The sequence below is a fragment of the Oncorhynchus mykiss genome, chromosome 1, assembly GCF_057628025.1.
Source record: "Oncorhynchus mykiss isolate SJ-2025 chromosome 1, ASM5762802v1, whole genome shotgun sequence".
Classification (NCBI taxonomy): Eukaryota; Metazoa; Chordata; class Actinopteri; order Salmoniformes; family Salmonidae; genus Oncorhynchus; species Oncorhynchus mykiss.
This window is the reverse complement of record NC_143022.1, coordinates 18,960,638-18,984,520: the sequence shown is the minus strand read 5'-3', so window position 1 is coordinate 18,984,520 and position 23,883 is coordinate 18,960,638. Positions and strand designations below refer to the sequence as shown.

The following is a 23,883-nucleotide window of genomic DNA, read 5'->3' as shown; positions in this document are numbered from 1 at the left end:
TGTAGCGAATGCGTGTTTGTTTTCAACAACGTGTCAACTAAAGCCTGGGAAAGGGTTCCACTCCACATATTCAATTCTCTCATCATTGCGCGCCATTTTATACAATGAAGTTGAATGAACACTGTTGTCGGTCTGTGTAAGATGGGGCACATGTACACAACTAAACCCACTGCCCTCCTACCTGTAGCTGATAGGGCTTCCCCGCACGGATCAGTTGAGACACCAGGAAGTTGGTGTGGAAAAAGTGCACATTCTCGTCAAGGAATCCATGTAATATAAGTAACCGGTTAGGCCTGGGTAGGAAAACAAAATCTAAAAGATTATCCCTAGAAAAGCTTTTTAAAAAAACACATTTTAATTTCCCCTCGCATCAGAACTTATCCTGGTCCCAGATCTGTTCGTTATGTATAGCCAACTCCTATGGTCATTGTCATAAGAGTTGCCTATACAGCACAAACAGAGCTGGGATCAGGCTAATTGAGACATACATTCCAAGCAAGTCTGTCCCATCAGGACCATATCAAAAACAAGTGATGAAAAGTGTTGCAGGACAGCCGCACTTTGGAGTCTCTTTAATGCTGCCTTTATGTATTGCCTGTGAAGCACCCTGAGGTTGACAGTAAACAGTAATGAATGGTGATGACTCACTCGCTGGGCAGCTTGTCTACGTGCAAGGCGACAGAACCGGCTTCGTATCCCTGCTGGTTGTTCTCAGGTAGGTCCATGTAGCGCTCCGTGTAACCGGTGTCATAGGCCATCCACACCGTCACAGGGGCACCCGCTATGGCCACCTAGACCATACAAGGACACCTCAAATCAACCAGGCTTTTAAATGAATGCTAAAATGACTTAATTTTAACTGATTGAGTGAACAGTAACCATATGTACAGTACAACCAGTCAAGATTTTGGAGCGTTAAATTCAGTTTTAGAGTCAATATTTTGAGCTTGTTGATTTAAACCAGGGCTGGGCCACATTACTACCCCTTCATGGTTCAAAGCCATACAACTACACAGCCTGCCGTCACAATTAATTTCTTACACAGAATGCATGTGAGGTGAAGTTGTGACATAGTCCAAAGAATAATCAGCGCGACTTCGAACTTTCCTCTCACCTTGAAGACGTTGGGCCTGTGGACGAGGCCCATGAGGGAGAGGAAGCCGCCGTAAGACCAGCCGTGGATGGCCACGCGACTCAGGTCCACAAAAGTGTAGTTTTCAGCCACATACTGCAGCCCCTCCACCTGGTCCTCGATCTCCACCTGGCCCTGAGAACCACAGGTGAACCTAGGTGAAAGACTGACACCTACAACACTGGTGTATGGTTAGTAGAGATGTGAAGTCGTGTTACTGTTTACCATTTTGTTTTTCAGAGCTCCCTCGAACTTGAGGCCTCTCTGACAGGAGCCTCTCCCGTCAATGACCACGACGGCGTAGCCTAGTGACGCTAGCGTATTCAGTCTCAGGTACTTCACTCCTTTGTATGTGTTATTTACTAACTGCACCTGGAGCACACAAACCCCCCCCCCTCAACATTAAAAACATACGAGATAAAACCTTTAACATTATTTTTTTTTTATATAACTAGCCTTGAAATCCAAACTGTCACAAACAAGACTATATTACAGAATACAAATATTTTTATTGAACAAACCTGGGGGCCTCCATACACAAAGAGGATTGTAGGGTGCTTCCTGCCAGGTACCAAGTTGTGTGGTTTGTACAACATGCCGTAGAGGTGGAACCCTGAATTCCCTGGGAAAGTAAAGATCTCTGGTGGGATGTAATCTCCTGGGCGCCCTGAGAAATAACATTAACACCAATATGAAGTCAAATGCATATCACTATCGAGGTCAACTGTAGATACTATAGATGTTCATTCCATTGGAGGAGTTATTATTGCAAGGGCAGATTCTATTGATGTGACTGCCCTGGGAAAGTGACTCATTCAACTATAAATAAGCAACATTGAATTTGCAGGGCCATTCTGTAGTCTCAACATGTGAGTTAAGTGTGATGCCGACAGCGTGCTTATGGTAACACAGTTCATTGATGTGTTCATGTTTTGTAGTCAGAGGTGAAAAGCCAACAGAAGATTTCAATGCATTGACCCTAGTGATGAGTGGGATACTTAGATATTACAATATTATTTTGGACGATATTATAAAATCGATACTTTCACACACAGAAAATATTCAGACCCCTTGACCTTTTCCACATTGTTAACTTAGCCTTATTCTAAAATGGATAAAATACCCCCCCTCCCTCTCAATCTACACACAAGCAGGTTGACATTTTTGCAAATGTAATAAAAATAAATAAATAAAACCCCAGAAATAACACATTTACATAAGAATTCAGACCCTTTACTAAGTACTTTGTGAAAGGACCTTTGGCAGCGATTATAGCATCGAGTCTTCTTAGCCCCTTTTCGCTCAATTTCTGCCTGAATGACATGCCCAATGTAAACGGTCTGTTGCTCAGACCCTGAAGCCAGGATATGCATATAATTGGTACCATTGGAAAGAAATCACTTTGAAGTTTGTAGAAATGTTAAAATAATGTCGGAGAATGTAAAACACAAAAGATATGGTAGGAGAAAATCCAAAGAAAAACCAACCAGAAATGTTTTGAGAGAGAGACCATCCTCTTACAATGGCAAGTATAAGGTCACACTAAAAATTAGACTGCTGACACCCTGTGGAAGCTATGTTCAAGGTTTCCGGCTTGTAACTTAAAAAACGAATAAGAAATAACAGTTTTATTGGAAGGACAGTCTTGGAAATTAATGTTTGCGCAAGCCATGAAGACATTACGCACCTGCTAAAATTAGCTTCCTATTGAACATACTTCTTTCCATAAGAAATATTCAAGTTTGATTACATTTTAGGGTATCTGAGGAGTAAATAGAAACGTATTTTGACTTGTTGAAACAAAGTTTAGGGGTAGATTTTTGGATTCCTTTCTCTGCAAGTTGAATGGGTGGACTACTCAAATCGATGGCGCCCACTAAAAACTGACTTTTTGGGATATAAAGAAGGATTTTACCGAACAAAACGACACTACATGTTATAGATGGGACCCATTGGATGATGTATCAGACGAAGATTTTCAAAAAGTAAGTGAATATTTAAATCGCTATTTGTAAATTTATGAAACCTGTGCCAGTTTGAAAATATTTTGATGTGGGGCGCCGCCCTCAAACAATTGCATGACATGTTTTGCTGTAATAGCTACTGTAAATCGGACAGTGCAGTTAGATTAACAAGAATTTAATCTTTCAACCGATATGACACGTATGTACCTAAATATCCATAATATTTATGATTATTAATTTGAATTGCACGCACTCCAGTTTCACTGGAAGTTGTCCCGCTAGCTGGAAGCCTAGCCCTAAAAGGTTAGCCTTATTCTAAAATGGATTCCATTTTTTCCCCCCCTCATCAATCTACACACAATACCCCATAATGACAAAGCAAAGCAAAAACAGGTTTATAGACATTTTTGCAAATGTATTCAAAAAATATATTTTAAAAAAAATATCACATTTACATAAGCATTCAGACCCTTTACTAAATGCTTTGTCGAAGCACCTTTGGCAGCGATTACAGCATCGAGTCTTCTTGGGTATGACGCTACAAGCTTGGCCCACCTGTATTTGGGGAGTTTCGCCCATTCTTCTCTGCAGATCCTCTCCATCTCTGTCAGGTTGGATGGGGAGCACTGCTGCACAGCTATTTTCAGGTCTCTCCAGAGATGTTAGATCGGGTTCAAGTCCAGGCTCTGGCTAGGCCACTCAAGAACATTCAGAGACATGTCCCTGAAGCCACTTTTGTGTTGTCTTGGCCATGTGCTGCAGGGTCATTGTCCTGTTGGAAGGTGAACCTTCGCCCCAGTCTGAGGTCCCGAGCACTGTGGAGCAGGTTTTCATCAAGAATCTCTGTATTTGCTCCGCTCATCATTCCCTCAATCTTGACTAGTCTCCCAGGCCCTGCTGCTGACGAACATCCCCACAGCATGATGCTGCCACCACCATGCTTATTTGCTTGACAATCGGTTGACTAAATTTTGTGACCGCCACAGACCTAGCCACCACCATGCGTCACCATAGGGATGGTGCCAGGTGGCTTCAGTCTAGCCACTCTACCATAAAGGTATTGGTAGGGTGCTGCAGAGATGGTTGTCCTTCTGGAAGATTATCCCATCTCCACAGAGGAACTCTGGAGCTCTGTCAGCTGTTCACCTCCCCTCGTCTCACGAAGACACAGTAGTTGGAATCAAAAATCTCAAAGGACATATTTCCACCGGTCTAATGTCCATTGCTCGTGTTTCTTGGGCCAAGCAAGTCTCTTCTTATTATTATTATTATTGGTGTCCTTTAGTAGTGGTTTCTTTGCAGCAATTCAACCATGAAGGCCTGATTCACGCAGTCTCCTCTGGACAGTTGATGAATCAGATGCGTCTGCTACTTAACTCTGTAAAGCATTTATTTGGGCTGCAATTACTGAGGCTGGTAACTCCACTGAACTTATCCTCTGGGTCTTCCTTTCCTGTGTCAGTCCTGTCATGACGTTGGCCTCTTTGGGTATAGCAAGCCCCATCCCCCTCTCCCTGCCTCCCCCTTTCCTCCTTCAACTAGGTTGCTGTGGTCAGAGAGACGTCGTAAATTCCTGAGGATCTCCTCATGGACACACAGTACAGAGAGTACATTTTCATAGAGGACAAAGGAAATCCTTCCACCTCACAGAACTTGAGGTACGAACAAATTTCATGTTCCGGAGAAAGTATAAAAGACTGAAGAATCCAGCTACGAACTGGTCCGTTTGTCACAACTTGGGGAAGCTCATGGGAGAAGGTGTGACCACATTACCATAACGCTGTTTATATAATAGCCTCAGATATGAGGTTTACATCTAATTGTTGTATAAGATGAATGAGTGAGTATGATACTGTTTGTATAATTGTGTAATATGATTTTGGACTGTTTAATGAAGAAAAATACAATTACCTTTTGATTTGAACTAAATCCAGTTAAAACCAGTTAGGGTCAGGCCTCCTGGAACAGCCCTTTTTAAGCCATTACGAATAAAACCCCCACTCGGGTTTTCGATCAGCAGACCGAGCTTACCTCAATTACGAGATGGCTAAAGGTTGCAGACCATGTTTTTCTCCATTAGGGGAGACAAAGGTTGTAGACCATTGCTGAATCTTTTAACCACACCATGTGGTTAAACTCTTAGACTATCGATACCGACAGAATAAGAACAAGTCTTTGGTATTAATTACTAGTCTGCAGCTAGGAATTCGGTATCATTGAATTTGAAGAACGACAACCGCCGAAACATCCATTCTATAATGGATAATAATAATAATGAATGAATGTCACTCTGAACTAACCTCTATAACCACGACAGAGAGACAGGGAGAGAGACGGACAATTCTACAAAAGAAACAAACTTTTCACCAGCGATCAAGACGACACACTGAGCGTAAATATATATATTGATTGCAATTGTTCTCGAATGAGTGAGCGTTCATGTGTAAAGGATTAGCATTTCAATTGTTATAATTATCACTCTGTAGTGACTTCTTAGGTCGACCCCCACTTCCGCTTTTGTCTAACAAGCCGCCATGCCGGTTTAGCCCACTAGGGCACATTCTCCTATCATTTCATGTAACCACATTTACCTTGTTTGTTTGGTTGTTTATGCATTTCTGTGAATTACTTAGTAATAAATCAATTATTTAAGAAAAATGATGTATGGATGACTCAGTGAAGACTGGGTTCGTGCAGATAACCAACAATTTACAACGTTTGGAATGAGACTAACGTGAGGTAAAATAAATAATTCATTAATTCGAAGACTAATTAATCAGATAAAATATCTGAAAAGTTATATTAGGAAATTATAACTTTGTAATCTGAATATTCTTCCTTGGTGCCCCGACTTCCTAGTAATTACAGTTACATGATTAATCAGTCTAATCGCGTAATAACTAATTACAGAGAATCTTTGATAAAAACTTCAGTTAATGATAGTAAAGACACGACAGTCCTCATGAGAGCCAGTTTCAACATAGCGCTTGATGGTTTTTGTGACTGCACTTGAAGAAACTTTCAAAGTGCTTGAAATTTTCCAGATTGACTGACCTTCATGTCTTAGAGTAATGAAGGACTGTCGTTTCTCTTTGATTATTTGAGCTGTTCTTGAGCTGTTCAGGCTTGGGTCTGTTACCAACACTACTGATAGGCCAAACAAATAAACTTAACAAGCATTCCAGGTGACTACCTCAAAGCTGGTTGAGAGAAAGCCAAGAGTGTGCAAAGCTGTCATCAAGGCAAAGGTTGGCTACTTTGTAGAATCTCAAAATATAAAATATATTTAGATTTGTTTAGCACTTTTTTGGTTACTACATGATTCCATTTGTGTTATTTCATAGTTGATGTCTTCACTATTATTCTACAATGCAGAAAATAGTAAAAATAAAGAAAATGTGTGTGTGTGTATATGCATGTCTGTATGTATGCATGCATGTCTGTATGTATGTATACACACACATACGCCAAAACTCTGGTATTTTTCATCCAATAGCTTGTACTCCATATTTTTAAATAGTGAGCCAACATGTTTTCAGCACTTTCATTTCCATAACTGATCAAACTAATTTTCTCATGCCCTCTCGTCTCTCTGAGGCAGACATATAGTAAGCAATTTGTTTGCAGCACTAAAATCGCAATAAAATTGCAGCATTGAATCGCAATACATATAGAATCGTGAGAACCGCAATACATATCGTATCGGCACCCAAGTATCGTTATAATATCGTACCGTGAGGTCCCTGGCAATTCCCAGCCCTAACTGACCCCCTTTCTTACTTACCTGTGGCCTCCATCATGCTAGCCCAGAACTCAGGCTCTTTGTGCAGTGGATCACTCTCAGGGCCCATCAGCTTGTAGATGTGGACGCAGGGAGGTGTGCTGACATTACTGTAATGGCTGACAAACATGTCAAAATTCTGCAGAAACATAAGAACAGGTGAGGTCAACTAAATCTTCAAAAAGCTAAAATGCCAAAACCTCCAAGCTTAATTTCAAGGAAAAAAGAAGATGACAGAGCTTGTCGCTAAGGTAATGTACCTACCTGGCTTACAGAGCAGCTGTGGGAGAAGCCTGGCTTGGTCAGCCTGACCATATCCCCCGGGGAGTCGTAGCTCACAGTGTATAGGTGATGCTCCAGGGGCGTATCCCGCGTGCCTTGGAAGTACACCAGCTGGGTAGCCTCGTTCACCCAGATCTGAGTTGGTAGGGAGGGGAGACAATGACTGGGATGTTTTGCTTTCTACTGTGATAGCTGATGAGCGGTGACAAAGGGCTGTGGCACAAAATAAATGGGGTGATTTCCATGCTCGCCACCTTAAAATGCTAAAACCCTTTAGGCATTCATTTTAGATAAGAGGTGTGTGTCTAGGGCTTACCTTGGAGCCATGTCTGGCCAACACCTCCCACTCTCCACTGGTTAACGTCACCTCTTCCTTGATCGGGCACTTAAAGTCCTCTGAAAGGAACAACCAGTAGACTAAATGAGTTGACCACAGGTGGCTTGAGGCACCTTAACTGCAGAGGATGTGCTCATAGTAATGGCTGGAACGGAATAAATGGAATGGTATCAAACAAACCAAACACGTGGTGTCCATGCATTTGATACCCATTCCATTGATTATCATCAGCCGTCCTCCCCTCAGCAGCCTCCTATGGAGTTGACCTCCCAAAAATATTATCAGAAATAGATTTGGGAAGGTGCACCTCTATTCACATCTTTACCATTAATCCATAAATCAGAGTATAAACAGTGTATTCTGCTACCCTCTGTCTGCATGTAGTCTCTGGTCCACTGGTAGCAGCCCTGTTGTAACAGCGTGGTTACTTTGTACAAATGGCAGAAGCCAGTTTTGGACTCGTTCGCCCAGAGGAAGGTGATCTCATCATCGTTTGTTTGAATGAAAGGATAAAATATGTCATGGACCTGAAACAAAGAAAAGGCCTTGCCATAACATGAGTCCTAGAAGAAAGAGCTTTTTCTGGTTTCAAAAGGTTAAGACTAAATCTTTTCATTTCAAAATGTATAATTAGAAGAGAATTTTACCTTAACATTCATGTGACTACAAATTAACCAATAAAAACTACAGTACACATAACAGCAATATCAACCAAGGGCATGAAACTACAACTTCGTGCAAATCAGGGCACTGCAAGCAGTAAGGATGATTTCTATTACATATTGAGTTCCATGCTTAGATCTCAAGTCAAAATCTAGGCATTAGAGCCGAAGCCAGAGTTATTTTAACTCACGTTGATCCAGATGTCGGTGATCTCCTCGTAGATGATGAAGGGGTGAACCCCCTCTGGCACAGCCTCCACACTCTCCTCCCGTTGGGCCTGGTCCTGGGTTACAGGGATGAACAGGGCCGGGGGCAGCAGGACCAACTGGAGCCTCTGTTGGCTCCTGTCCAGCAGTACCGCCCATGCACTGCACAGAGGAGCAGTGGGTTGTCAGGGTCAAATAATTAGCTGGCTAACGTTGCTAAATAGCCTCATGAATTCCATATTTCCTAGTTGATGTAGAGAAAGACAACCTTGAAATTGAAAGGGTATATACACTATTTTAATTAAATGAAAAATAATTTGTTACAGTATACAGTGGGGCAAAAAAGTATTTAGTCAGCCACCAATTGTGCAAGTTCTCCCACTTAAAAAGATGAGAGAGGCCTGTAATTTTCATCATAGGTACACTTCAACTATGACAGACAAAATGAGAAAAGAAAATCCAGAAAATCACATTGTAGGCTTTTTAATTAATTTATTTTCAAATTATGGTGGAAAATAAGTATTTGGTCACCTACAAACAAGCAAGATTTCTGGCTCTTACAGACCTGTAACAACTTCTTTAAGAGGCTCCTCTGTCCTCCACTCGTTACCTGTATTAATGGCACCTGTTTGAACTTATTATCAGTATAAAAGACACCTGTCCACAACCTCAAACAGTCAGACTCCCAAACTCCACTATGGCCAAGACCAAAGAACTGTCAAAGGACACCAGAAAAAAAATGTAGACCTGCACCAGGCTGGGGTGACTGAATCTGCAATAGGTAAGCAGCTTGGTTTGAAGAAATCAACTGTGGGAGCAATTATTAGGAAATGGAAGACATACAAGACCACTGATAATCTCCCTTGATCTGGGGCTCCACGCAAGATCTCACCCCGCGGGGTCAAAATGGTCACAAGAACGGTGAGCAAAAATCCCAGAACCACACGGGGGGCCGTAGTGAATGACCTGCAGAGAGCTGGGACCAAAGTAACAAAGCCTACCATCAGTAACACACTACGCCGCCAGGGACTGAAATCCTGCAGTGCCAGACGTGTCCCCCTGCTTAAGCCAGTACATGTCCAGGCCCGTCTGAAGTTGGCTAGAGAGCATTTGGATGATCCAGAAGAAGATTGGGAGAATGTCATATGTTCAGATGAAACCAAAATATAACTTTTTGGTAAAAACTCAACTCATCGTGTTTGGAGGACAAAGAATGCTGAGTTGCATCCAAAGAACACCATACCTACTGTAAAGCATGGGGATGGAAACATCATTCTTTGGGCTGTTTTTCTCCCAAGGGACCAGGACGACTGATCCATGTAACGGAAAGAATGAATGGGGCCATGTATCGGGAGATTGAGTGAAAACCTCCTTCCATCAGCAAGGGCATTGAAGATGAAACGTGGCTGGGTCTTTCAACATGACAATGATCCCAAACACACTGCCCGGGCAACGAAGGAGTGGCTTCGTAAGAAGCATTTCAAGGACCTGGAGTGGCCTAGCCAGTCTCCAAATCTCAACCCCATAGAAAATCTTTGGAGGGAGTTGAAAGTCCGTGTTGACCAGCAACAGCCACAAAACCTCACTGCTCTAGAGGAATGGGCCAAAATACCAGCAACAGTTTGTGAAAACCTTATGAAGACTTACAGAAAACGTTTGACCTCTGTCATTGCCAACAAAGGGTATTTAGCAAAGTATTGAGAAACTTTTGTTATTGACCAAATACTTATTTTCCACCATAATTTGCAAATAAATTCATTAAAAATCCTACAAATGTGATTTTCTGGATTTTTTTTCCTCATTTTGTCTGTCATAGTTGAAGTATACCTATGATGAAAATTACAGGTCTCATCTTTTTAAGTGGGCCCCACTGTATATGAATATCAAATCATAGTTACTGTAGCTGGCTAACTTTTTGGTCATGCTCTGTGATATGCCCCTCTGGAGAGAAGAGATAAGTGCTGTTCAAAAGATAACCAGCCCGCATTAAGATTGAGATTGGTTTCTTGATGCGGTGACGTTTGCCTTAGCGGAGACCTCAAGACAACTGTCACCCACCAGGAGTGGTTAACTTGCCATTTCAGCCCAGCCGGTAGCACAATGGTGTGAGAACTAGTCCAGATTGCTGGTGAGTGTGGGATGGAATAGAACTTTAGGTGGTGTTGACCTACGTAACACGATCGGGCTGTCATTGTAAATATACATTTGCTCTTAACTGACTCGCCTGGTTAAATAAAGGCTAAATAAAAAAAATATCTGAGATGAAACCACAAGGCTTGGTGAGGTTTTCATATTTACAAGGACTTTACTCAATGACAGGAACAATTACACCTTTACATCACAGATATAATCCGCACAGATAGCTTTGCTTAGTTGTGTTTATTCCAATCTTTTGAACTCACTATTTGCCGTCTTTTGTCCAGCCGGCGCGAGCGATGTACTCAACCCCAGGGAACAGGGTGGTAAAAGGCAGGACCAACTCCTTGTCCTGGGTGCTTACAATCTAATGATAACAAGGACTCATAAGAATAGGCAGAAAGGCATTGAATGACATACAGAAACATATGGAACACATAAAAGACCACAAAAAGGGAACAGAAGGCAACATACAAGATGACATGCAGAATACGAAGACAGACCAATACAGTTCAAAACCATGAGAACTTTTTATGCTGTTCTTACTCTGCCAAGGTGGTCGGTTCTGATTTCTACCAGTTTGAAAGTAATTTGAGGATTCTTACTCCCTGAAAAGAAAAATGGAGGAGGGCAATACAAGTTACCCGTCTTAGATATCACGTATTGTCTGGCACTCCTGTCTAATAGCTCAAGTTACTCAAATGTACAGTACCAGAAACACCTACTCATTCAAGGGTTTTGATTTATTTTTACTCTTTTCTACATTCTAGAATAATAGTGAAGACATCAACACTATGAAATAACACATATGGAATCATGTAGTAACCAAAAAACTATTAAAAACAAATACAAATATATTTTATATTTGAGATGGATCAAAGTAGCCACCCTTTGCCAAGTGTGTGCAAAGCTGTCAAGGCATTCTCTCAACCAGCTTCATGAGGTAGTCACCTGGAATGCATTTCAATTAACAGGTGTGCTTAGTTAAAAGTTAATTTGTGGAATTTTATTTCCTTCTTAATGCGTTTGAGCCAATCAGTTGTGTTGTGACAAGGTAGGGGTGGTATACAGAAGATATCCCTATTTGGTAAAAGACCAAGTTCATGTTACATCAAGAACAGCTCAAATAAGCAAAGAGAAGCGACAGTCCATCATTACTTTAAGACATGAAGGTCAGTCAATACACAATACATAACATTTCAATAACTTTGAAAGTGTCTTCAAGTGCAGTCGCAAAAACCATCAAGCGCTATGATTAAACTGGCTCTCATGAGGACCGACACAGGAATGGAAGACCCCAGAGTTACCACTGCTGCAGAGGATAAGTTCATTAGAGTTACCAGCCACAGAAATTGCAGCCCAAATAAATGCTTCACAGAGTTCAAGTAACAGACCCATCTCAACATCAACTGTTCAGAGGAGACTGCGTGAATCAGGCTTTCATGAATTGCTGCAAAGAAACAACTACTAAAGGACACCAAAAATAAGAGACTTTCTTGGGCCAAGAAACACAAGTAATGGACATTAGACCGGTGGAAATCTGTCCTTTGCTCTGATGAGTCCCAATTGGAGAATTTAGGTCCAACCGCCTTGTCTTTGCGAGACGCAGAGTAGGTGAACGGATGATCTCTGCATGTGTGGTTCCCACCGTGAAGCGGTGGTGGTGTGATGGTACTTTGCAGGTGACAGGTCATGATTCATTTAGAATTCAAGGCACACAAGGCCATGCCCCCTTTCACTCAAGGAGAGCATTTGATGTTCCTCGACCACAACACACTTGCGCTCAGTCTGCATGGTCAATGCAGCACATACAACAATGCTGATGATGACAAGAATGTCGTTTTCACTTTGCAGCTTAATATAAATCCACTAGCATTCTATAATGACACTATTAGTTTGTTTCTTACATCAATAAACAGCTAGTTTGTCTTCACTTAGCAAGTTGCCCTGAATCTTGTGAGATATTAAATGTTAGCCGCTAATACTAATAGCTAGCTAGTGAGATGTACTGAGTAAGAGCAAATGTAGCTAGCTAATACGGCCTGATAATACCAGTGACAGTGTAGACCTAAATCAGCATGTTGTTTGTGCAACAGTATCTTCCAAATCAAAGAGGAATATGCAAAGCAGGAATATGTTAGCTACATGAAGTAGCTAAGAGAAAACATGCAATGTATTTAAAGCTTGTAGGATCCCCTAGGAAACACTTATAAACACTTTGGTTCTTACCCTGTCCCAATAACACCGCCCTGGCATTTTAATTTGCCGTAATCTCAAACACTATTCAAAGTGCACACTATTATAGTCTAACTATAGAATTAGAATAGACATTCTATTTCCATGATTCCAACAGTTTTGCTCTACTTCTCAAGTCAAATCGCAATTGGTAAAATATAAGTCCTAGATTATTTGCCCATATCGTGCAGCCCTATGTGGCAGTGTGAAATTGTCAATTGAGCAGTGGTGTAAAGTAAAAATACTTTCAAGTACTACTTAAATAAAAATGTTTTGGTAACTGTACTTTACTATGTTTGACAACTTGTACTTCACTACATTCCTAAAGAATATACTGTACTTTTTACTCCATACATTTTCCCTGACATCTAAAAGTACTCGTTACATTTTGAATGCTTAGCAGGACAGGAAAATGGTCCAATTCACGCACTTGTCAAGAGAACATCTCTGGTCATCCACTGCCTCTGTTCTGGAGGACTCACTAAACACAAATGCTTTGTTTGTAAATTATGTCTGAGTGTTGGTATACCCCTGGCTATCTGTAAATATAAAAAAAACAAGAAAATGGTGCCATCTGGTTTGCTTAATATAAGGAATTTTAAATGATTTTTACTTTTACTTAAGTACATTTTATCAATTACATGTACTTTTGATACTTAAGTATATTTCAAACCAAATACTTTTACTCAAGTAGTATTTTACTGGGTGACTCACTTTTACTTGTGTCATTTTCTATTAAGGTACCTTTACTTTTACTCAAGTATGACAATTGGGTACTTTTTCCACCACTGCAATTGAGTGCAGGAAATGCAGAAATGATAAAAGTGCTGAAATTTGTTTTGGTTGAAATTGAATTGAACAGTATAAAACAATCAGAATGGAGAAAGATTCACTTAGAATGTATGTGCTGCCACCCTAGGATCATGTAGAACTTCTACTTTTCAAAAACAAAAAAAAATACCATGATATAATATTTTGGCCATATCGCCCAGCCCTAGCTTAGCATATATGGGAACTCCTTCAAGACTGTTGGAAAAGCCTTCCATGTGAAGCTGGTTAAGAGAATACCAGTGTGCAAGGCTGTCATCAAGGCAAAGGGTGGCTACTTTGAAGAATCTAAAATACATTTAGATTTGTTTAACACTTTTTAGCTTACTACATGATTCCATATGTTATTTCATAGTTAATGTCTTTGCTATTATTGAACAATGTAGGAAATAATACAAATCAAGAAAAACCATTGAAAGAGTAGGTGTTTGCAAACTTTTGACTGGTACTGTATATTGAAGCATAAAATCCAACTCTGCCTTGCCACAATAGTCACATGAAAATGTAGATAATAGCCAATACAGTTCAATAAAAAGTTATGAATCAGTACTACTAATACTTAAAAAAAGGCGATTTGGGGTGGGGATGAGGGTGAGAGCGGACCTGTGCGGGGGTATCTGTAAACATCAGCCTTGCGCTCCTCCAGGGCTGGGGAGGGAACGTGAATTAACTCCACCTCTGACTCATCCACCTCCTCATACAGTAACTGGAGGGTCTTCCCCCCATCTGGGTCTGAAAGAGAAACTTATTGAGTTGACCATTTTATTCAAAAGCAAGTATGTGCTAAAGTTTTTTGGGGTATCTGTATTTTACTATTTATATTTTTGCAACTTTTACTTCACTACATTCCTAGAGAAAATAATGTACTTTTTACACCTTACATATTCCCTGACACCCAAAAGTAATCGTAACATTTTGAATGCTTAGCAAAACAGGAAAATGGTCTAATTCAGACACTTAAAAAGAGAACATCCCTGGTCATCACTACTGCTTTTGATCTGGCGGACTCACTAAACACCTGCTTCATTTGTAAATTATGTCTGAGTTTTGGAATGTGCCCCTAGCTAATGTGCCCCTAGCTATTTGTTTAATACAAGACATTTGAAATGTGTTGTACTTTTGATACTTAAGTACGTTTTACCAATTCCATTTACTTTTGATACTTAACTATATTTAATACCAAATACTTTTAGACTTTTACTGTGTGACTAACTTTTACTTGAGTAATTTTCCATTAAGGCATCTTTACTTCTACCCAAGTATGACAACTGGGTACTTTTTCCACCACTATGTGCTTTGTGTTTGAGTAGCCTAACCTGGCTTAATTTGTCTTCAACAATCCAGTAAGATTTAACTAACCTTTTTTAAATTATTAAACTTACAGTAGTAATGAAAAACAAAGTGCATTTTATTGATAAGATAAAGAGAAATCAGGAGTCCCTGTTCAGTCAAAAGCTACATCTCTGGTAGAGGGAAAGGAAACATAAGGACAAGCATCACAAAAACCATCCAGAAAAGACTAACCTTCAGGAGCAGCTGGCGACCACCAGTAGCCCGTGAAGCGGTCAAACTCCTCCTGGATGACAAAGGTGGCAATGCCTGCAGACTTGGGGTCCTCCTTCACATTATTCATCCCTAAGAAAAGGTAGAGAAGGATGCACTGTCAGGAGAATGCTCTATGCTTTCCATTTTACGTTAAAAGATGATGCCCTTTCATTAACAACCTTAATTTAAAAGATTAAAATAATAACAAAATTGGTCATCAACACTACATGATACTATTTTAAAGAAAACTCTTGCTAGTATATTTGCACATCATATATATCGTAGCACGCGCTCCAGCAGATATATCTCACTGGTCACCCCCAAAGCCAATTCCTCCTTTGGTCTTCTTTCCTTCCAGTTCTCTGCTGCCCATGACTGGAACGAATTGCTAAAATCTCTGAAGCTGGAGACTTACATCTCCCTCACTAGCTTTAAGCACCAGCTGTCAGAGCAGCTTACAGATCACTGCACCTGTACATAGCCCATCTGTAAACAGCCCATCTATCTACCTACCTCATCCCCATACTGGTATTTATTTATTTTGCTCCTTTGCACCCCAGTATCTCCACCTGCACATTCATCTTCTGCCAATCTACCATTCCAGTGTTTAATTGCTATATTGTAATTATTGTAATTACAGATTTTTACCTTGTCAGCTCGGGGATTTGACCTTGCAACTTTTCAGTTACTAGTCCAACGCTCTAACCACTAGGCTACCTGCCTAGTGATGAAAATGTCATGCAAATGAAATCCAGGCCTTTATGCATCTTTGGTATTACCCCAAGAGAGCACCCTTTCTGATACATTGAAGAGCGTGCATTCAACAGAAATCTATTCAATTGAGAAATACCACAACTCTGAAAGCTGACAAACATCAGTCTCAAAATAGTTTGCTTGTTTAGTAGCATGCCAACCTTCATGGCTGTAGGAAAGTCTATCCTCCTAATTTTTGAAAGTTCTAATGTTACTGGCCCCACTACAACAAAAAAAACATGTAATTTTGTTCTTGAAACAGCTAATTGAAATACTGTAGAATCCCATTCATTCCTAAGGAGTACTGCTTCTTCTGGGGAGTGCCAATACGGTGGACCGGTATACTGTGGTCACCAACCAGTCGATCTCCAAGGCATTCCTCGTAAATTCACTCTGGAGTGCCAGAGTGTGCGTCCGTAAATTCAGAGTGCTCCGCTCTGGGAGTGTTCAGAGCGCACACTTGGAGGCTCTGGCCGAGGAGTAGAGTTGATCCAAGCGTTCTGACCACACAATGGCAGTCAAGCACCCAAGCTAACGGGCTAACGTTGGCTAGCTACTTCCAGACACAAATGAGATAACACCGCACTCTGACCATTTTTCACACCCTAGCAGAGCTGGTTAGGCTGTTATCATGTTATCCAGAGCGTTGGTGACTAACTGTGCTGCTGGCAACAATTTAAATATGTTTTTTGCCAACGTTTACCGACACCAGTCATTTTCAACGGGTGCTGAGCGTTCGTAAATTAATCCGTTATTCTGCACTCTGGTGCACTCAGACGAGAGTGCTCTGAAATCGGAGTAGATAGCCAGAGTGAATTTACGAACGCGCCCCTAGTCAATCACCAAACATTTCTGTAAAGAAAACAGCGATGAAGCCTTGCGTTCCTATTTGTTTTATTTATTCGTTTCGTGCTGTTGATAGTATATATGCCTACTGTTGGCCAATCAGATAGCTCGGATCACCGATCACAGTTTCCTCGAGCCAAAGACAAACAAAAAAAAAGTCAAAGTAAAAGCAAAGTTGATACTGTGAGCAGGGCCGAATTAACGTAGTGGCTTACCGGGGCTGAAGCCGCTGGGCCCAAGAGGCAGCAAAACAAAATAAGTAAAACATGTAATATAGCGTATATATATATATATATTTTTTACTGCAACCACCATGGGAGAGGAGAGGAGGTAGTGGGCCCACGTGGGTAACTGGGAGGCTCTGCCTTGAATGGGTAACTGAATCATTAAAAAAAACATCTACTGCAAAATAAATAAATGCAACTGGTCAATTGTGTGAGTCATGTGTCTTTCATATTCCAATCAGAAAGCTGTTCCCAAATATGGCATGACATGTACTCGGTTACAAAGATCTTGCTAGCTAGCCTGCCTACTGAAATGATGGCCTGTGTGGGGCCCAGAATATAAAATACAGATAAAAACGCAGCAGGCCCAAGAACTTAAACCAGAAAAATACCCAAACTGATTTACCCCCAAAAAATACCCAAACTTTTTTTTTCTGCACAACACAAAGGGCAACCAAACTCAGTTTTTTTTTTTTACAATTCCTGAAATGTTTTAATGCTAGTAAAAATTTCCTGTCTTAGGTCAGTTAGGATCACCACTTTATTTTAAGAATGTGAAATGTGAGAATAATAGTAGAGAGAATGATTTATTTCAGCTTTTATTTCTTTCAATCACATTCCCAGTGGGTCAGAAGTTAACATACACTCAATTAATATTTGGTAGCATTGCCTTCAAATTGTTTAACTTGGGTCAAATGTTTTGGGTAGCCTTCCACAAGCTTCCCACAATAAATTGGGCGAATTCTGTCCCACTCCTCCTGACAGAGCTGGTGTAACAGTCAGGTTTGTAGGCCTCCTTTCTCACACATGCTTTTTCAGTTCTGCCCACAAATGTTCTATAGGCTTGAGGTCAGGGCCTGGTGATGGCCACTCCAATATCTCAACTTTGTTGTCCTTAAAGCCATTTTGCCACAACTTTGGAAGTATGCTTGGGGTCATTGTCCATTTGGAAAACCCATTTGCGACCAAGCTTTAACTTCCTGACTGATGTCTTGAGATTTTGCTTCAATATATATGCACATAATTTCTCCCTCACGATGCCATCTATTTTGTGAAGTGCACCAGTCCCTCCTGCAGCAAAGCACTCCCACAACATGATGCTGCCACCCCGTGCTTCACGGTTGGAATGGTGTTCTTCGGCTTGCAAGCCTCCCCCTTTTCCTCCAAACATAACGATGGTCATTATGGCCAAACAGTTATATTTCTGTTTCATCAGACCAAAGAACATTTCTCAAAAAAGTACAATCTTTGTCCCCATGTGCAGTTGCAAACAGTAGTCTGGCTTTTTCATGGCGGTTTTGGAGCTGTGGCTTCTTCCTTGCTGAGCCGCCTTTCAGGTTATGTTGGTATAGGACTCGTTTTTCTGTGGATATTGATACTTTTGCACCTGTTTCCTCCAGCATCTTCACAAGGTCCTTTGCTGTTGTTCTAGGATTGATTTGCGATTTTTGCACCAAAGTACATTAAATCTCCTGGAGACAGAATACGTCTCCTTCCTGAGTGGTACGACGGCTGCGTGGTCCCATGGTGTTTATACCTGCGTACTATTGTTTGTACAGATGAACGTGGTACCTTCAGGCGTTTGGAAATTGCTCCCAAGGATGAACCAGACTTGTGCAGGTCTACAATTTTTTTTCCTGAGGTCTTGGCTGATTTCCCATGATGTCAAGAAAAGAGGCACTGAGTTTGAAGGTAGGCCTTGAAATACATCCACAGGTACACCTCCAATTGACTCAAATGATGTAAATTAGCCTATCTTAAAGATTCTAAAGCCATGACATTTTCTGGAAATTTCTAAGCTGTTTAAAGGCACAGTCAACTCAGTGTATTTAAACTTCTGACCCACTGGAATTGTGATACAGTGATTTATAAAATAAATCATCTCTAAACAATTGTTGCAAAAATGACTTGTCATGCACAAAGTAGATGTCCTAACCGACTTGCAAAAACTATTGTTTGTTAACGAGTTTTAATGACTCCAACCTAAGTGTATGTAAACTTTCGACTTCAACTGTACTCTGCATTTGGTTGGGGTAAATACTGTAAACTGCTGCCTTGAGACAGATTCGTGTTTAACGTTTGTGCAGTCAATATATTTTTTTATTTTATTACTTTTACCCCTTTTTTGTGATATTCAAATTGGTAGTTACAGTCTTGTCCCATCGCTGCAACTACCCTACAAACTCGGGTGAGGCGAAGGTCGAGAGCCATGCGTCCTCTGAAACACGACGCTGCCAAGCCGAACTGCTTCTTGAAACACTGCTCGCTTAACCCGGAAACCAGCCGCACCAATGTGTCGGAGGAAACACTGTCTTGCTGGTGACCGAAGTCAGCACGCCACAAGGAGTCGCTACAGCGCGATGGGACAAGGAAATCCCAGCCGGACAAACCCTCTCCTAAGCCAGACGATGGCTGGGCCAATTGTGCACCGCCTCATGGGTCTTCCAGTCACGGCCGGCTATGACACAGCCTGGGATCGAACCCCTGGCTCAAGCCTAGACCGCTGCACCACTTGGGAGGCCCTGTGCAGTCAATATTTAACTTTTGCTCCAAATCTACCTGGCGTGGCAGACTGCGATATCAGGTTTAGAACCAAATGAAAACAGTCTAATTGAAACCCTCAAATCCTTTTCCAGTATGAGGTGGCCTGCCCATGCACAATCAACAAAAGCATTATGCCTCAATTATGCCAATGTTAGTCAGTCTCTTCTAGAAGTATCTGAGGATGAAAATCTAACATGGCTCTACCACTCTACACCCAAATGGATAAACTTGAAATAGCTTTCTCTTTAACTTGTGAAACACAATACTCCAACGTTTTCAGAAAGCACTGCACTTAAGGTAGTCCAACTGGACCTGTCTAAGGGTGTTCGTTTGGTGGCCTCCTTTAGAGATTGTGGCTATGCCCCAGGATCAGTTTGATAGCTTTGAGGCAAAAGGAAAGGACGTCGCCAAGCGTTCCAACGCTTTACAGACCTAACAACTGAGAAGATGACAAAAACACGCTGATGAGTCAAAAGAGGCAGAGCCTGACTGTCGTTAATCAATGACAGTTTAGCAGAAATTTGCTGTTTGTGTTCACCGTTGTGATTGACACACTTATTGATGAGTTGGATAGGAGGTATGAGTCATACAAAGAGCTAAACAACTGCTTTGGATTTAACAATATACCTTCACTTTCCACATAAGACCTACATGGATCTGCACTCAACCTTCAAAGTAAATATATATAAATAAATAAATATCAATCTGACTTGCAACATGATTTTCCAGATGAAATTGTCCAGTTTAAAGAATGTATTAAAAGTAGGGGGGAAAATTGCTTCACATGTTCTAACAGAGCAATCTACAAGCATTCTTTCACAATGTTGACATTGCCTTGCGAATATTCTTGACTTTACCCGTTACCTATGCATCAGGCCAGTGGTGCTTTTCAAAGCTTGCTCGTCAAAAACAGACAAATCAACAATGGGACAGGAAAAGACAAACATTTTAATCTTATGGCTCTAGGGAATGATCTACTCAGAGCACTTGATTTCAAGGACATAGCTGCAGATTTCACTGCTTGGAAAATTAGGAACAAAACCATTAAGATAAGCCATGATGACACTTTTTGCAACAGCATAAGGCCTAACGCTCGTCCGCTGGAGAGGCTGTCCAGGCAGCTGGTAGTGCTGAAATGGCGGAGGCCGCGCTCTTGTTTTCTTTGCGTAGGCTGTCTGGATGGTATCTGTCCATGGTCCTCCTGAATCAATATTGTGACCATGCTGTGTAGCCTAGGTTATGCAACTGTAATAATATGCTTTGTGGACTTTAATGTTGCTCTCCGATTTTAACTGTGATAATTATGAAACAAACATAAAATGTTAAGCTTACTGTGTTGTATTGTAGCCTAGGCTCAATTTATTTAGTCTATTTCGAGAAGACACACACATATATAATCCCATGCATAAGGGGCTCATTCATCAAGCTAGGGGAAGCTAAGCTCTCTAAATAAATTGAATTAAATTTGCCCAAATTATATAGCTCATGATTAGCCTACTCCTGTCTATTATACAGAAATAAAATAATTCAAAATAGGCTACTAAAGCATGATTTGGCCACAGAGGATCATTAGACTCTTACATCGCATTGCCTACAGGCAGCATGCACAATATGGGCAGATGATTGTTGTGTAGCGACTGTCAGTGAAAAGTAGAGGCCCAGCCAGGCATATCGGAATATTTAAAAATACAATCACGGGAAAACATAGTTTGGAAAGCAAATGGTTATTGATGTAATGAGAAAGCAATGAAAATACTAAATCTGTCTGAGTTATCCAAATTCTCAAATTAATTGGTGAGGGTGCACTACGCATATTCACTCTTTATCATTGTTGGGTCAGTGCAAAGTTTGTTTTTGGACAATTTCCTCCTCCAGTTTAGATGGATGTTATATTCTGTTTGTGTCTCCCCTTCTTGTAGGCCTATTTATATGGACATCATTTTTATTGATATGTTTGTCAGTAAAGTAGGCTATTGGTAATTTGTTGTAATAAAAAAGATTCTGCCAATGCCTCTAGTCATGTAAAGTCTAGTAGAATTACAGGAAATGTGTTTATAAAAAGCCAAAAAATAAATTCTGTCCAAAGAAAGGTAGGTAGGCTATCTGATATAGCCTAGGCCTACTCTAAGCTATACGTGCTCAGCCATGCATTGAACGGTCTTTTTTCCAAACAGTGATTATTAGCCTTTTCTTTATCGTAAAAAAAACCTATTTTTTTGGCAGGCCATCTAACGATTTGTCCAGGTAAAAATGTACTTGAACACGCATTTCACAATCTGACATAATGGTCTCCTACCTTTTGGGCTTTACATTGCAGATAGTACATTTGTTCATGGTTCTAGGTCGTTTTTTTAAGCATTTTGAACAAAGAGCAGTTTGGGAGCCAAATAAGCAGTCTCTTTTACGTGAATGGAGCCAAATGAGCCAGCTCACCGAAAAGACTCAGAACGCCCATCACTACCCTCTCTCCCCTCACACTGACCATCAGATGCAGGCCTTCAGTCCAGTAAAAAAAAAAAATTATGCTCACTCAGCTGTGCCTCACAAGTAATACAACAAATGATCCATTACGTGTGATCATATATCTAAAATGTTGAATAATATTGTATTGGGCCTATAGCACAAACCTCATTGCTATATAACTGTTTTTATATGGTTAATGTTGCAAAAACTTAAGTTGTTTTTTTATCTGAGAGGTAGATCTCGGCTTGAATTTTGACTCAGAAAGTGATCTTGATTCAGTAAAGTTTGGTGACCACTGCTATACATCATTTGTGCCAACCTTTATGGCAGTAGGTGAGTCTCCTCTCCTCCCCAGTCTCGATGCTGGCCACCCACAGGTCGTTGCTATTGATGAAGGCCATGAAGGTGGGGTCGCCTGGGGAGATCTTGGGGTCCATTCGAGTGCCTGAGCATTGGGTCTTAATCTCTACAGGCTTCATGGGGGACGCCTGCTAAACATCACACAGACTTTCAGGTATAGAAGTTACCATGCAACAGACAGGTTGGTTACCAGAGTGCCTACATGTCAAAGTCTTTTCTATCACAAACACTTGTAGGTGACCACTTGGTATACTTCTTTATTTTAGAAGTGTATAAGGCACTTTGTATACTTCACTTTAGCAATGTACAGTCATGGCCAAAAGTTTTGAGAATGACAAATATTAATTTCCAAAGTTAGTTGCTTCAGTGTCTTTAGATATTTTTGTCAGATGTTACTATGGAATACTGAGGTATAATTAAAAGCCTTTGGTACTTATGAAATGCTTGTATTGACAATTACATGAAGTTGATGCAAAGAGTCAATAGTTGCAGTGTTGACCCTTCTTTTTCAAGACCTCTGCAATCTGCCCTGGCATGCTGTCAGCCCATTCTTGCATAATCAATGCTTGGAATTTGTCACAATTTGTGGGGTTTTTGTTTGTCCACCCGCCACTTGAGGATTGACCACGCGTTCTCAATGGGATTAAGGTCTGGGGAGTTTCCTGGTCATGGACTCCCTTGGCTGGGAAGCAACCTCACACATGAATTGTCTCAGGATGCTTCACTGTTGGCATGACACAGGACTGATTGTAGAGCTCACCTTGTCTTCTCCGGACATGCTTTTTTCCAGATGCCCCAAACATTCAGAAAGGGGATTCATCAGAGAAAATGACTTTACCCCAGTACTCAGCAGTCCAATCCCTGTACCGATTGCAGAATATCAGTCTGTCCCTGATGTTGTCCTGGAGAGAAGTGGCTTCTTTGCTGCCCTTCTTGACACCAGGCCATCCTCCAAAAGACTTCGCCTCACTGTGCATGCAGATGCACTCACACCTGCCTGCTGCCATTCCTGAGCAAGCTCTGTACTGGTGGTGCCCCGATCCTGCAGCTGAACAACAATTGAACCGCTCTCCTTGAAGTTCTTGATGATCAGATAAATGGTTGATTTAGGTGCAATCTTACTGGTAGCAATATCCTTGCCTGTGAAGTCCTTTTTGTGCAAAGCAATGATGACAGCACGTGTTTTTTTGCAGGTAACCATGTTTGACAGAGGAAGAACAATGATTCCAAGCACCACCCTCCTTTTGAAGTATCCAGTCTGTTATTTGAACTCAATCAGGATGACAGAGTGATCTCCAGCCTTGTCAACACTCACACCTGTGTTAACGAGAGAATCACTGACATGATGACAGCTGGTCCTTTTGTGGCAGGGTTGAAATGCAGTGGAAATGTTTTTTGGGAGATTCAGTTCATTTGCATTGCAAAGAGGGATATTGCAATTCATCTGATCACTCTTCATAACATTCTAGAGTATATGCAAATTGCCATTATACAAACTGAGGCAGCAGACTTTGTGAAAATTAATATTTGTGTCATTCTCAAAACTTTTGGCCACGACTGTACAGAGTACTTTGAACAATTATT

The 23,883-nt window shown here is 41.0% G+C and overlaps 1 protein-coding gene across 4 annotated transcripts in view; it reads right to left on the bottom strand.

Moving 5' to 3' along the window:
* LOC110496031 (dipeptidyl-peptidase 9) overlaps positions 1-23,883 on the bottom strand; it is a 36,237-nt gene that overhangs the window by 4,293 nt on the left and 8,061 nt on the right. For 2 of the 4 annotated variants that reach the window (XM_021571701.3, XM_021571867.3), the window contains exons 6-20: positions 22,259-22,430; positions 15,089-15,199; positions 14,168-14,296; positions 11,048-11,109; positions 10,768-10,868; positions 8,350-8,527; positions 7,864-8,023; positions 7,476-7,555; positions 7,142-7,294; positions 6,881-7,016; positions 1,654-1,799; positions 1,358-1,504; positions 1,115-1,267; positions 649-791; positions 182-293 (exon numbers count right to left, since the gene is read on the bottom strand). In XM_021571701.3, coding sequence (XP_021427376.3) covers positions 182-293; positions 649-791; positions 1,115-1,267; positions 1,358-1,504; positions 1,654-1,799; positions 6,881-7,016; positions 7,142-7,294; positions 7,476-7,555; positions 7,864-8,023; positions 8,350-8,527; positions 10,768-10,868; positions 11,048-11,109; positions 14,168-14,296; positions 15,089-15,199; positions 22,259-22,430 — 1,983 coding nt within the window. The remainder of the gene's footprint in view (positions 1-181; positions 294-648; positions 792-1,114; positions 1,268-1,357; positions 1,505-1,653; positions 1,800-6,880; positions 7,017-7,141; positions 7,295-7,475; positions 7,556-7,863; positions 8,024-8,349; positions 8,528-10,767; positions 10,869-11,047; positions 11,110-14,167; positions 14,297-15,088; positions 15,200-22,258; positions 22,431-23,883) is intronic. The other 2 variants (XM_021571787.3, XM_090195812.1) reach the window with 1 other exon arrangement.